General features: G+C 50.0%; 1 protein-coding gene, 1 long non-coding RNA gene and 1 pseudogene across 2 annotated transcripts in view; 2 read left to right on the top strand and 1 right to left on the bottom strand.

Moving 5' to 3' along the window:
• Positions 1 to 1,245: 1,245 nt before the first annotated feature.
• LOC130586385 (zinc finger protein 572-like) lies at positions 1,246 to 3,933 on the top strand (annotated as a pseudogene).
• Positions 3,934 to 6,754: 2,821 nt separating this feature from the next.
• LOC130586381 (zinc finger protein 239-like) lies at positions 6,755 to 10,577 on the bottom strand. Its single transcript, XM_057387170.1, is given in 3 exon segments — positions 6,755 to 8,769; positions 9,327 to 9,404; positions 10,495 to 10,577. Coding segments are annotated over 2 exon segments (1,164 nt in total). The 5' UTR covers positions 9,379 to 9,404; positions 10,495 to 10,577; the 3' UTR covers positions 6,755 to 7,657.
• A 74-nt stretch (positions 10,578 to 10,651) lies between these two features.
• Positions 10,652 to 12,494, top strand: part of LOC130586383 (uncharacterized) — a 9,693-nt gene continuing 7,850 nt past the window's right edge. The window contains exon 1 of the long non-coding RNA XR_008966700.1: positions 10,652 to 10,998. This is a non-coding gene — a long non-coding RNA (uncharacterized LOC130586383). The remainder of the gene's footprint in view (positions 10,999 to 12,494) is intronic.

Below are 12,494 nucleotides of genomic sequence, written 5' to 3'. Positions count from 1 at the left end.
GGCTGAATCTTGATGGTTTGGGGGCTGTGTTGTGGTGGTGTGAGATTTTTTTCAGCTGTATCTTAGTATTTTGGTGGTTTTCATGGACACAAGATGCCTGGTGACTTCTAGAAATGGACTTGGGCAGGAAGAATCCCCAACCCAATATGCTCACACCATGTTTTCCCCACAAAACAGGATTTGTTGTTCTCAAGCCTTGGCTGGATGAAAGAGGAGGCTATGAGGAAGAGGAAGATAGCCCAGGACACCCAGGCAGGTGAGGAGGAAGTCACTGMCCCTTTCCCCCTTTCTTCTGCTYCRTCTCCCAGCCCAGCATCGCCCACCCCKGGCTGCAGGAAAGCCCCGCTGCCAAAGCCATCCTGCTGGGGRGGATCTCCTTCATTCTCCCTCCRGAGGAAAATCCCCTCCCTCTCCTAMTTCCTTCTTCCCCTTCATTCCTTGCCTTTTCCTTCTTCTTCCATCTCCTTTTTCCCCCATCTCCTGCTTCCTTCCTTTACTTTTTTCTATTCTTCCTTTGTTTCCTTTCTGTTCTTTCTTCTCTGCCATTCCTTGTTTTATTCCTTCTTTTTCCTTTCCCTCCTCCTTCCTCACGTTGCTCCTTCTTATCTTTGTTTCCTCTCTTTATTCCTTGTTTTTCTTATTTGTCTCCTTGTTCCTTCTTTTTCTTGTTCTTTCCTCTTCTTCATTTGCCTCATTCCTCTTTTTTCTTGTCCTTCCTTCCCCAGGGTCTGAGCTGTGCTTGGAGACCAGGGAGGACAAATCCCTGTGTCAGAATCTTGTGGAAGAGGCTGTTTTGAGCGGGTCCACAGCACAGGGAGTCAACGAGGAGGAAAAGCTGTGGAGATATCCCACAAGGAGGGGCTGCAAAATCAGCCCACRRTGCTCCRARGAGGAAAGACCCACCCTGTGCCAGGAAGGTGGCCGGAGCTTCGTCTGGAGCTCTGACCTGGTAGTCCAGCAGCAGCTTTATGACAGGGAGAAGCCAATCAAGTGTTTGGAATGTGGGAAAAGCTTCAGCCAGAGTTCTGCCACCAGAACATCCACACTGGGGAAGGGCCCTACAAGTGTGGAGAATGTAGGAAGGCCTTCAGTGATGGCTCCAACTTTGCTGTCCACCAGCCGGTACACGCGGGGGAACATCCCTATTGTTGCCTTGAAAGGCCMGTTTTTAATAATGACAYAAACACRRTTAAGGGGATAAAAAGGGTTTYACCRCRGTATTTGGGATCCCAGGTGCACAACTTGATGGCAGAATGCACACCCGTGTACAGCAYGGGTACAAGTTTTATAGGTTTCAGGAATTAGCATATCTATCTAGGATTCCCCARTAAGAAACTTAACAAATGCAGTAACGTCCCCTATCCTAATGAATCCCCCCCAGATAAAGCCAGACCTCAGTTTACACAAGATGTTCCAGAGAGAAGGCTTCACCCAAGCCTGGAGCCTCGGGTTTAAGATAGCACAGGGYACACTGACCCCTTCCTCAGGATGTTYGGTCTCTCTGACCAGCAGAACTCCTAAATAAGCTGGAAKAKCAAGCTTCAGGAATTACAAGCATGTGGACTAAGGGGTACAGGTGGATGCATAGAGGGTACAAAAAGCATAAAAAGGAAAAGCAAAAATCATCAGGCATCACTATGAGTGTGGGCAATGTGGGAAGAGTTTCAACCAGAGCTCCAACCTCCTCACCCACCAGCACCTGCATACAGGGGAACAGCCCTTCAAGTGCTCTGGCTGTGGGAAGAGCTTTGTATGCAGGTCTGACCTTGTCATCGACTGGTGAGTCCACAGCTGGGAGAAACCTTATGAGWGCTCTGACTGTGGAAAGAGGTTTCGAAACAGCTCACATCTCTTCAGGCATCAATGGACACCTGCTGGGAGAGGCCCTATGAGTACCCCAAATGTAGGAAGAGATTCAACCAGAGCTTTGCCTTGACCAGACACCAACGGACCCACCAGCAAGAGAAGTCCTATGAGTGCTCTGACTGTTGGAAGAGTTTGAGTCAAAACTCCAAGCTCATCACCCAYCAGCTACTGCACACTGGGGAGAAGCCATACAAGTGCTTGGAATGTGGGAAGARCTTCAGCTGCAGTTCTGACYTCATCACCCACCAGTGTCTGCACATAGGGGAACAATCCTACATGTGGGGAATGCAGGAAGAGCTTCAGATGAAGATCCTGCCTGATTTGTCACCAGATGATCCACATAGGAGAACTGGCCCTTAGCAGTGAGAGGAATGTGGGAAGAGTTTCAGTGATAGCTCCAACCGCATCACCCATCAGTATCTGCACACTGAGGAATGGCCCTACAAGTGTCAGGAATGTGGGAGGAGCTATGGCATCAGCTCCTACTTGATCTGCCATCACAACATCCACACTGGGGAACAGCCTTACGAGTGTCCTGAGTGTGGGAAGAGGTTTCAGAATAGCTCTAATCTAATCAGGCATCAGGGGTGCACACAGAGTAGAGGCCCTTCTGCCGTACCAGCTACAGAAAGGGCTTCAACTGTAGCTCCAAACCCACCAATGCATCCACATTTGGGAGAAASCTTATGAGTGTTGGGAATGTGGGAGGAGCTTCTCCTGCAGCTCTGCCTTGACGTGACACATATGCACCCACCAATAGCAGAAGCCCTGTGAGTGCCCCAGCTGGGGGAAGAGCTTTATTGCTCCAACTTCTTCACCCATCAGAGGACACACWTTGGATGATCCACAGTGACCCACATTATGCAGAGGCCTGGTGATCCATGTCCAGAGCAGGGATGCATTCAAGAAGAAACTGGTTTGTTGAGGCCTGTGTCCAAAAAGATATAATTTGGGGAATGGGTTGTTCCCCAAGTGACCACCAGAGACCCTCATGTGACCCCTACTCTAATGTAAATGAGTTCCAAGAAGTGATTGAAATATGTGAAAGAATTCAAGGAGAATGTTTAGCATATATATGTATGAGTTTGGGAAATGTATTAATATGTATTAGTTATATAGATACAAACAAATATGCGTGATWAGAGGAGATGTCCCCTGAACACACCTGGCACCAAAACAAAGTAATGCTTTCTAACAGTGAAATTGCAAAGTTAGGGGGTTTAGTTCCCAATTTTCAGTGACATTTTCTTGTTACCCTGTTGGGCGATGGGGAATAACAGACCACGCAGACACCAATATGATGAGCATGATCCACCTTTATTACTATACAAGCACTTTTATTTACTTTCATAAGCCAGCCTCTCTTTATGATTAGCAATTATTCATTGGTTRATTTAGCAGTCTGTCTATTACATCTMAGCATATGATTGGAATATTTGCAAAAGCGTGTTTTTGTATGCCTTGAAGTTTTAAATCAGCGTTTTCAGCATTTTGCTCCTTCTTCAATYGYTCTTTGTTCTTTCTTGCTTCTTACTATGTTTCTTCTTCATGGTCAGTGCGAGGTACGTGTTACACTGCTGTAGTCASGTCCTCCTCTTTCCCATCCTCTTCTATCTTATCCTGCTTTATCTTGTAGKCTGGGTTGCTCAGTAACAGCAGTTTGTGACCTCGTTCCCATAAGAACCTGTCTAACAGAGATCCGTCTAACAGAGATCCTTCTACATTACCCAGCTCCCCATCCACGTGCAATACAGATGCTGACACTCCAAAAGCAGCTGGGCTGTGCAGTGGGGGGGAATCCCTGTGTTCCCACCCCACACAGCACTGGGAGCTCCAGTCCTTGAGGGGTGTCCTTATTCCAGGGAGGAATCTCCACTTCCCTGTGTGCCTAAGAACGGRTGTCAGGAGACCCTGCAGTTAAACTTTGGGACAGGTCTTAAGTGCTGCACTGTCAGTCAGATATGCCCAGGCAGCTATGGCAGCTCAGCAGCTTTGGATAAGTTATCAGTGGAATCACTTGGTTGTTCTTTGTCTTGGTTTGAAACAATATTATCAGAGAAAAATRTTACAGCAATAAAYGYTTCCTCTGAAGTGAAAAGTTTGATAATTTCCCCCCCTCCCACCACCACCAATATGAAATAATAGTTTGGGCAAATGTGAAGAGAAAAATAGTTTATTAACAAGACAAAGTGCGCACAGGACACAAATTAAACAAAAATGAGTAAGTGTTGGATATTTAAATCTTCAGGAATGCATGCCACTCCCTCCCCCCACAGCCACTTGGCAAATGGTGTGGAGAAAGATGGCGTGGCTCTTGTCCCAGGTAAAAAAGAAAAACAAGTCCACGTGGCCACTTGGGCAACAGTGGGAAACTGGTGGTAGTCCTCTCCTCACTGTGGATGAAACAGAGGGCTCGGTGTGCTTTCCTCTGGCTGGCCTGGTTTCTCCAGAAAATTGGAATGAGTCAGTGGCACCTGTGGCACTTGCTTCCCAGTTCTTGGATCACAGCTCCTGCCGATCTGCTCCAGAAAATCACAGGAGTYGGAGAAGGGGYGGCAGTCCAAGGAGAGCTGTTTGCCCAAGATAACAAACCCGAGCTAGCTAAGCRGCAACAATATAACTGCCCTGCATGCAGCAAGGTGAGTTCCCGCAGCGCCCAAATGATCTCCCAACGCCAAGGCCTCTCGGCAGCCCTGTCTTTGTCTTTTAACTGCCCGCGCTGCCTTCCCAGCCRCCCCTGCCCCTTCTTCCGGYYTTAAAGGCACAGGTACATTTTGGGCATTAAAGCAGACGAAATATGGGAATACAGGGTTGGCACAAAATCAACCCAAGACATTCCTCTGTCCTGGATTGTAACAGATCAGTTGTATCTTATTTCCCTGTCATTCAACCCTAAAAGCAGTGGGAATCCCCTTCTTCATTTACTGCTGGCGTGTTTGCAAACAGGGCATTGTTCATGTTGTTTGACCCCACTCCAGGCAGAGCATCTGGCTACAGGACCCAAATGGGATGCTCCTGCTTACTGTYCCACCCCCAGTTTTCCTCATTCTCCCACCCATTTCCAATCATCCCTACAATCCCCAGCTCCCCTCACAGCTAGGTTTCAGGTTGTCCCCAATCCCCCTGTTGGATATTGGGAATTCAATGCTTGGTTCAGGAGTCRAAGACCCTCTGCTCCACTCTCTCACACTCCCTTCCCATCATACCTCCATTCTCCAGGTTCTCCAGAACTTGGTTTGGGGCTGCCACCCACCTCCCACTAAATTTGGGGGCCCAACTTGCCCCTTTTACTGAGTTTTATGGATCCTGTATCACTCCCAGTCCRTTTATGAGTCCCAGACCAAACTTTTGATGCTCAAAAAAGGCCTAAAAATAAAACTCATAAAACTCCATAGACAGATGTCTATAGATCAGGTATTTGTTTATTGCAGCACTGGTGTAGCGCTGGAGGTGAGGAGGATCTCTCCTCCTAACCCGCCTGCCTTCGCTTAGAATTGGCAGGTATTTATACAGTGAGCATGGTATAACATTACCATCGTCACTACGCCCACTGCCATATATGGGCATGGAAATACATGATATCACAGTTATGCAAGCACACATGCATCATCCTCAATTTGGTGGTCATGAGGGTCTCCCTCTAATGAGATACCATCATCTTCATCATAGTGGACTTCTCACCTTTGTCTTCAGGGCATGCGCAGTTGTGGTGTTCATGTTTTTTCTAGTCCTCCAGGTCTTCATTTTCCATTATTTTGCTGACTGTCCTGTGCCTCTGCCAAGTTCTCATTGGTGCTCTCGACTGTTCTTCAATAGAGCATCTACCTGTCTACTTTTTTCAGAACTTTTTTGATTTATGCCCCTTGGTGATTCTGTTTTGTCCAGGAACCAATCCAGCTGGTTGAATTACATCCAGCTGGTCCACGGTATGTTTCTAATACCCTATATAAAAACTTATAACAATATATGAAAAGGCTATTATTGATAATTTATTGAAAGCTGTTACATTGTATATTAATAATATGTAAAAGCTTATTACATTCTTATATGGATAATGTATAAAAAAATTATAGGTAGTTTTCAATCAATAGGCCTCACAAGCACCTTGTCACTTTGACATAAACCATAGGTATCACCGTCCACCCTTTTCCCATCATCCCACAYATCCCCAGCCCACCATCCCCCACTCTTGGTTTGATGGGTCGTACCCCACCTTTTTCTGTCCTGCCCCCACTGCTTCCTATTGTCTCACTCCCTCTTTCTGCCCCTCCCCACCCCGTTGCCTCGCTATCGAGAGACCTCCACAASCCAGTTATAACCCCTCAGCCATCAGAGGAACCATGGGGTCGCCCCAATCCCCCAAAAYGAGGGCAGGGGGCCTCCACAAGCAATAACCCTGAAAATTAGTGGAAAGCAGCAGGATCCTCCCCAAAACAGAGYCACCTCATCCTCCCATAATGAGGGGGTATCACCACAGCCCCCCAAAATCGGGGGGAATCACTTCAGCCCCCAAAATGAGCAGTATATTYCCAAAAGCTGTTTATAATGCCCCAAAATAAGTAGAAAGCAGCAGGGTCGTCTCCAAAATGGGCTCCCTGTGTTGCTTCCTATGGGGGTCCCCTCCAAATGCCAGTGCCGCATGCCTCCCACCTCTCCCACTTAGGATTCTGGGTACCCCGAAAATCTTCTCAGGAATGGGGAATATCCCAAAATCCCTTCAGGGATGGCAGATACCCTAATACCTTCACAGATTTGGGTGATACCCTGAAAAACCTTTGCGAACATGGTCCCCCACCATCCTTAACATCCCCAATCTTTTGCTGTGTTATTCCGGATCCCTTCCCATCCCTCCCAAACTTAATTCCAAACCCTAACCCATATTCTACCACTCCCACTCCCAATCCCACCCCTCCTGGATATGAAAGTTGGTCCCCTTTCCAAACCCTATTTCCCCCATCTCATCCCATCCTGTCCCGTCCCGTGCCGTGCAATCCCATCCCATCCCACTGCTCCCAAAACCCATTCCTCTATTCCAAATTCCATCCCGCTCCTCCCAATCCACATCCCACCCCTCACAATTCACATCTCACTTCTCCCAATCCCTATCACACCCCATCCCACCCCTCCTTGGGGTTTTGGGGGTGCTGTGGGATTATGTAATTTTTGGGGTGGAATTAAGCCATTTTGAGGTGSGATCATGCCCTTTTGGGGTGGGATCAAGCTATTTTAGGTTGGGATTGAGCCATATTCAGTGGGATTGAATTATTTTGATGTAATAGACTGATCCCTCTCAGATTTGGGGTGCAAAATGATGGAGAAAACTCTTCCACATCTCCAAAAATATCCCCCTGAACCCTGAAAATTCCAGTAAAATGGTGGTGGTTTAGAGGTCTTTACTAGATTTCTTTATTTTTACCCCAACCTCAAGTGTTTTGGAAGGATGAACAGGAATCAAAGGAAAATCAAGGCAAAATTAAAAAGATTTACATGTCAGCATCATGTCAGTATCCATGGCGTTGGGTTGGGTGGGTGGAAGAGCCTTTTTTGGAGGTGTCTCCACTCTATTGTCTCGACAATTTGGTCTTTGCCCCAGTCCATCACCATCTGGCTGTGGAAGACACCCATGGTCCAGACAGAATTAGTGGAATCATGGAATTATTTAGGTTGGAAAAGACCCTGAAGACCACCCAGTGTTGCTTGATGCCACAGGAAGAAATGACTGGATAGAGCAGATGAAATTTTTTTGGGGTATAAAGTCAACAAATCTGCTCTTCCCAAAGAATTTCTGGTGTCAGTCTGTGTCCCGATGGATTTTCCTGCCCCTGCTTTCATTGAGGTGTCTATGGGGAACCAGGAGGATTGGAGAGCACAAGTCAGGTATCTTCCAATGTGGATCACCGGGAATATGGGTCACCAGGCCTCTGCCCAACATGGATCCTCCAATGCTCTTCCCACAGCAGGRGCACTTGAAGGGCTTCTCTTACCAGTGGGTCCGTTGGTGTGAGGCCAAGGCAGAGCTCTGGGTGAAGCTCTTTCCACACTTCACGCACCTGTAGGGTCTCTCCCCGGTGTGGACACGCCAGTGTTTAACTAGGTCTGAGCTACGGATGAAGCCCTTCCCACAATCAGTGCAGTAGAAGGGCCTCTCTTCCCTGTGCGTCCGCTGATGCATGAGGAGATCAGAGTTGGTCCGAAACCTCTTCTCACACTCGTGACACTCRTAGGGCCGTTCCCCAGTGTGGACACGCTGGTGGATGACAAGGCTGAAGCTGCGGTTGAARCTCTTCCCACATTCCAAGCAGTTGTAGGGCCGCTCCCCTGTGTGCAGCCGGCGGTGGCTGACAAGGTGGGAGCTCTGGCTAAAGCCCTGCCCACATTCCAAGCAAGTGTGCGGTCGTTCCCCAGTGTGAAAGCGCTGGTGGTATGTGAGGCTGGACCTCTTGCTGAAGCCCTTTCCACACTCCAAGCATTTGAAGGGGCGTTCCCCTGTGTGAAGGCGCTGATGGACCACCAGGTCAGAGCTCTGGCTGAAGCTCTTCCCACATTCCCCACACTCGTAGGGCCGTTCCCCWGTGTGGATCTTCYGATGGCGGATCAGGTGGGAGCACCAGCTGAAGCTTTTCCCACATTCCAAGCACTTGTAGGGCTTCTCCTTGTCATGAATGTGCTCATGGACCACCAGGTCAGAGCTCTGGCTGCATCTCTGGCCACCTTCCTGGCACAGGGTGGGTCTTTCCTCCTYGGAGCTCCCTGGGTTGGGTTTGGAGCCCCGCCTCAGGGGGGATCTCCAGGGCTTTTCCTCCTTGTTGACTTTCTGTGCTGTGGAACTGCTCAAAATGGCCTCTTCCACAAGGTTCTGATGCGGGAATTTGTCATCCCTGGTCTCCGTGTGCAGTTCATTCGCTGGGGGACGAGAGAAGAAGGAGAGGAAGGGAAAAGGAGAGGAAGGAAAAAGGAGAGGAAGGAAAAAGGAGACAGAAGAAGGAATGAGCAAGTGGAAGGACCGAGGAGAGAGTGAAAGAAAGAAGAAGCAGGAAGAGGGAGAGGAAGAAATTGAGGAAGGCATAACAAGGAAGAAGGGGAGAAATGAAAAAGAAGAAGGAACAAGGAAAAGGAAGAATGAGAAAGGAGAGGAAAGAATGAGGAAAAATAAGTAAGATGAAGGAGCATGAAAAAAGATAGGAAACAGAAGGAACAATGAGAGGGAAGAAGAACAAGGAGATGAAGGTTAAAAGCAGAAGAAAGGAGAGGGAGAAACACAGAGAAGGGAGAAGGAAGGAGGAAGAAAGAAGGAGAGGAAAGAGATTTGCCTCTGTGCCAGAGGGAAGGGGAAGGACATGCCCCCAAATCCATCCCCGCCAAAATGGYRTTGGCAAYGGGGTTGTCCTCCAGCCAGGAACAAAGCTGGGCTGGGTGATGGTCAGAAGAGAGAGGGAAAGGGGCAGTGATGTCCTCCTCACCTGCCTGGGTGTCCCAGGGCATCTTCGTCTTCCTTGCACCCTCATCCTCCATCCGGCCAAAGTTTGGGATGAGAAATCCTGTTTTGGGGGGAAAAACAAGATGTGTGTATACTGGATTGGAGATTCCTCCTCCCAAGTCCATCTCTAGAAGTCACAAGGCATCTTGTCTCTATAAAAACCTCCAAAACATTAAGACAMAACCCCCAAAACTCCAAGATTTAGCCAAAAAATAAATAGGAAAAAATAAAATAGGAAATTCAGTCCCAAAAACTACAAACCACCAAGACTTAGTCAAAAAAGTCACCAAAATACCAAGATTCACCCCCTAAAAATTTTGAAAGATGAAGATCTTGCCAAAGAAAAATCTCACAGGACTTCTCCCTCTCTTGTCTCTCCACTTTGGTGTTTCAGTGGTCCCCCTTGTCCAGGTGGCTGGGAGTCCACTGTGTATTGGGGATCCACACTCTTTGGGATGCCAGGGGTCCAGAGAATCCCAGAGGTCTCCCCACTTTGGGATTCTGGAGGTTGTTTTTCTCTAGGGCACTGCTACGGGTCCAGTGTGTCCCTCCCCCTTCTCCGAGGTCCCCCTGCTTAGGGGTGCTGGGGTTTTGGGAATCCTGTGGGTGCTTTCTCCCCTGACTCTCTGATTCAAGATGCTGGGGATTCCAGAGCTCCCCCACTCTGGTTTTCCCACTTGGGCGATCCTTGGGGGAGCTGTGTCCAACTTGTCCCCTTCTCCTGGTTGCCGGCGGTCCCTCCTCTCTGAGTCCCCCGCTTCTGAGCCGCGGGTGTACCTCCTCCCCAGGCTTTTCCCTCTCCGTGCTCGACCCCATCCAGGCTGCTGGGGGTCCCGCAGTGCCGGTATCGCCTCTCCGAAGGTCCCTCCACACACCTCGGCTCTTCCGAAGGGTCCCCAAAACCGGTGTCCCACGATCGCCACGAGGGCGGTCTGACAATGGGGACGCCTGACCCAGAAACACCAACTCGCAGCGCAGCCGCTACCGGGACCACCCCAAAAAACCCCACCTCCTGGGGACCCTCCAATATCCCCCCAAGGAGAATTTTCGGCTCAGCTTTGGAGTCCAGGAAGATCTAAGGGTCTCCCTCCCAGAAAAACTCTCCCAGGAACTCGCATGATATCTGCGGCGAGCGGCCCATCCCCGGTCACCTGCGGGATGTGGAGGCGAGGACGGATGCTCCTACAGCGGAGCTCCTGCCGTCACAAAGAGCCGTGGACTTGTGGCTCCTCCTCTTCCTGCTCCTCCTCCTGCCCTTCCTCCTCTCTCTCCTCTTCCCCTCCTGTTCTTCCTTCGGCTGTTTTTTTTCTTGCTGAACCCTTACTCCTCCTTCCCGTCTTTCATCCGTCTTCCCCTGCTTCTCCTTCTTCATCCTTTCTTCTCCTCTTCCTCCTCCTCTTCCGGGAACCCTGACTGTGTGCATGGACTGGGAAAGGAGAGGCTGGAGAGCAGCTGCGAGGAGGAGCCTGGCGATCCTGAGCGATGCCCAGTTAGATCTGAGTCASCAGAGCCTGGCAGCCAGGAGGGTCATCCGTGTGCTGGGGGCATCAGGGCCAGCATCGCCCGCCGGACACCAGGGAGGGGACACTCATGGGCRAAACAGACTGAACTCGAGGATTGGAATTGAATTATTTACCTATCAAAATCGGAGCAGGGTAAGAAAAAGTAAAATAGATCTTATAAACACCCCCCCCCCCTCCCCCGCTTCCTCCCCCCTCCCTCCTTCCTGGGCTCTTCCTCCTCCCTTCAGGGGCACAAGGAGATGGGAACGGGGGTCACGGTCAGTTCATCCCACCTTGTTCCTGCTGCTGCTCAGGCAGAGGAGTCACAGTCCTTCCCCTGTCCCAGCTTGGGTCCCCCACAGGGCCACAAGTCCTTCCAGCAAAGCTGCTCCAGTGTGGGCTCCTCTCCCCAGTGTTCCATGGGGCCCTGCTTGGAGGCTACTCCAGCATGGGCTTCCCACAGGCTCAAATCCTTCTTTCTGGGCATCCCCTGTTCTGGTGTGGGCTCCTCCAGGGGCTGCAGGGGGATCTCAGCTCTGGCACCTGGAACAGCTCCTACCCYTCCTTCTGCACAGCCCTGGCTGTCTGCAGAGCTGTTCCTCTCACATGTTCTCACTCTGCTCTTCTCTGGACCCAATTCTCTCTGCCCAAGAACTTCATCCTTCTTRAATCCATTATCCCTGTGGTGTCACTGCCATCTCTGTTTGACCCATCTTTGGCCAGTGGTGTGCCTGTYGGAGCCAGCTGGTGTTGGCTCTGCTGGATACAAGGTAAGCTTCTGGCAGCTTCTTGCAGAAGCCACCCCTGTAGCCCTCCCCCTCCCCCCATCACCAAAAYCTGCCCATGCAAACCCAATAAAGGCAGGCACTAATGAAAGAACCCTGGAAGCCTGTTGCTTTCCATTTGGAAACTATTGGTCAGGCCACCCCTCACTTCACAGGTCCCACCTGGGCTGCCCCATTTGTCCAGCAGGACAGAAAGAAGAGAGAGAAGAGAACAGTGGGAGGAAGGAGGTAGAGAAAGAGCCAGAAAATGGGATCCTGGGAACAAGAGAAGGATGGGGAGGGGCACCAGGATGGCAAGAGAGACAGAGAAGKGGAGAGGGGTATCTGTAGTTAGTGCAGGCCCTAGTCTTAAGTCTCAGCTCTTGCTCCAAAGTCCTCGGCTCCTGTAKTCTCTCTCAATGTCCCTCCCTTGCCTGCACCACAGCCCTGGGCCCTCTATTGTGCCAAGGGCTAACAGTTCATGGCCTCTTATTTCTCTAGACTCTCCTGCAGAGTTCAACATCCAGCCCCACTGCTCCTGCCCCTGAGCCACCTGCCCCAGGTGTGTTCACAACCCTGCAGGGTCCCCTGGTACCCAGGGGACACTGTGACACWGCAGGGCCTCATGGAAACAAGGGGACTGTATTGGATTTTCATGGCTAGCTTTTCATAGTGGGAATGGGGCTTACAGGAGTGGCTAATGTGAGAAGCTGCCAGAATCTTCTCCCRTGTCCAGYAGAGCCAATGCCAGCCAGATCCAGGATGGACCTGCTGCTGGCCAAGGCTAAGCCCATCAGAGATGGTAGTGATAATACATTTAAGAAGGAAAAAAAGTTATTGTACAGATGGAACTGGGTGCAGAGAAGAGCAGAGTGAGAGTATGTG

Source organism: Malurus melanocephalus, unplaced genomic scaffold (assembly GCF_030028575.1).
Source record: "Malurus melanocephalus ecotype Western Australia unplaced genomic scaffold, MMel_1.1 scaffold_1153, whole genome shotgun sequence".
NCBI classification, from domain to species: domain Eukaryota; kingdom Metazoa; phylum Chordata; class Aves; order Passeriformes; family Maluridae; genus Malurus; species Malurus melanocephalus.
This window is presented reverse-complemented; position numbering and strand designations above follow the sequence as displayed.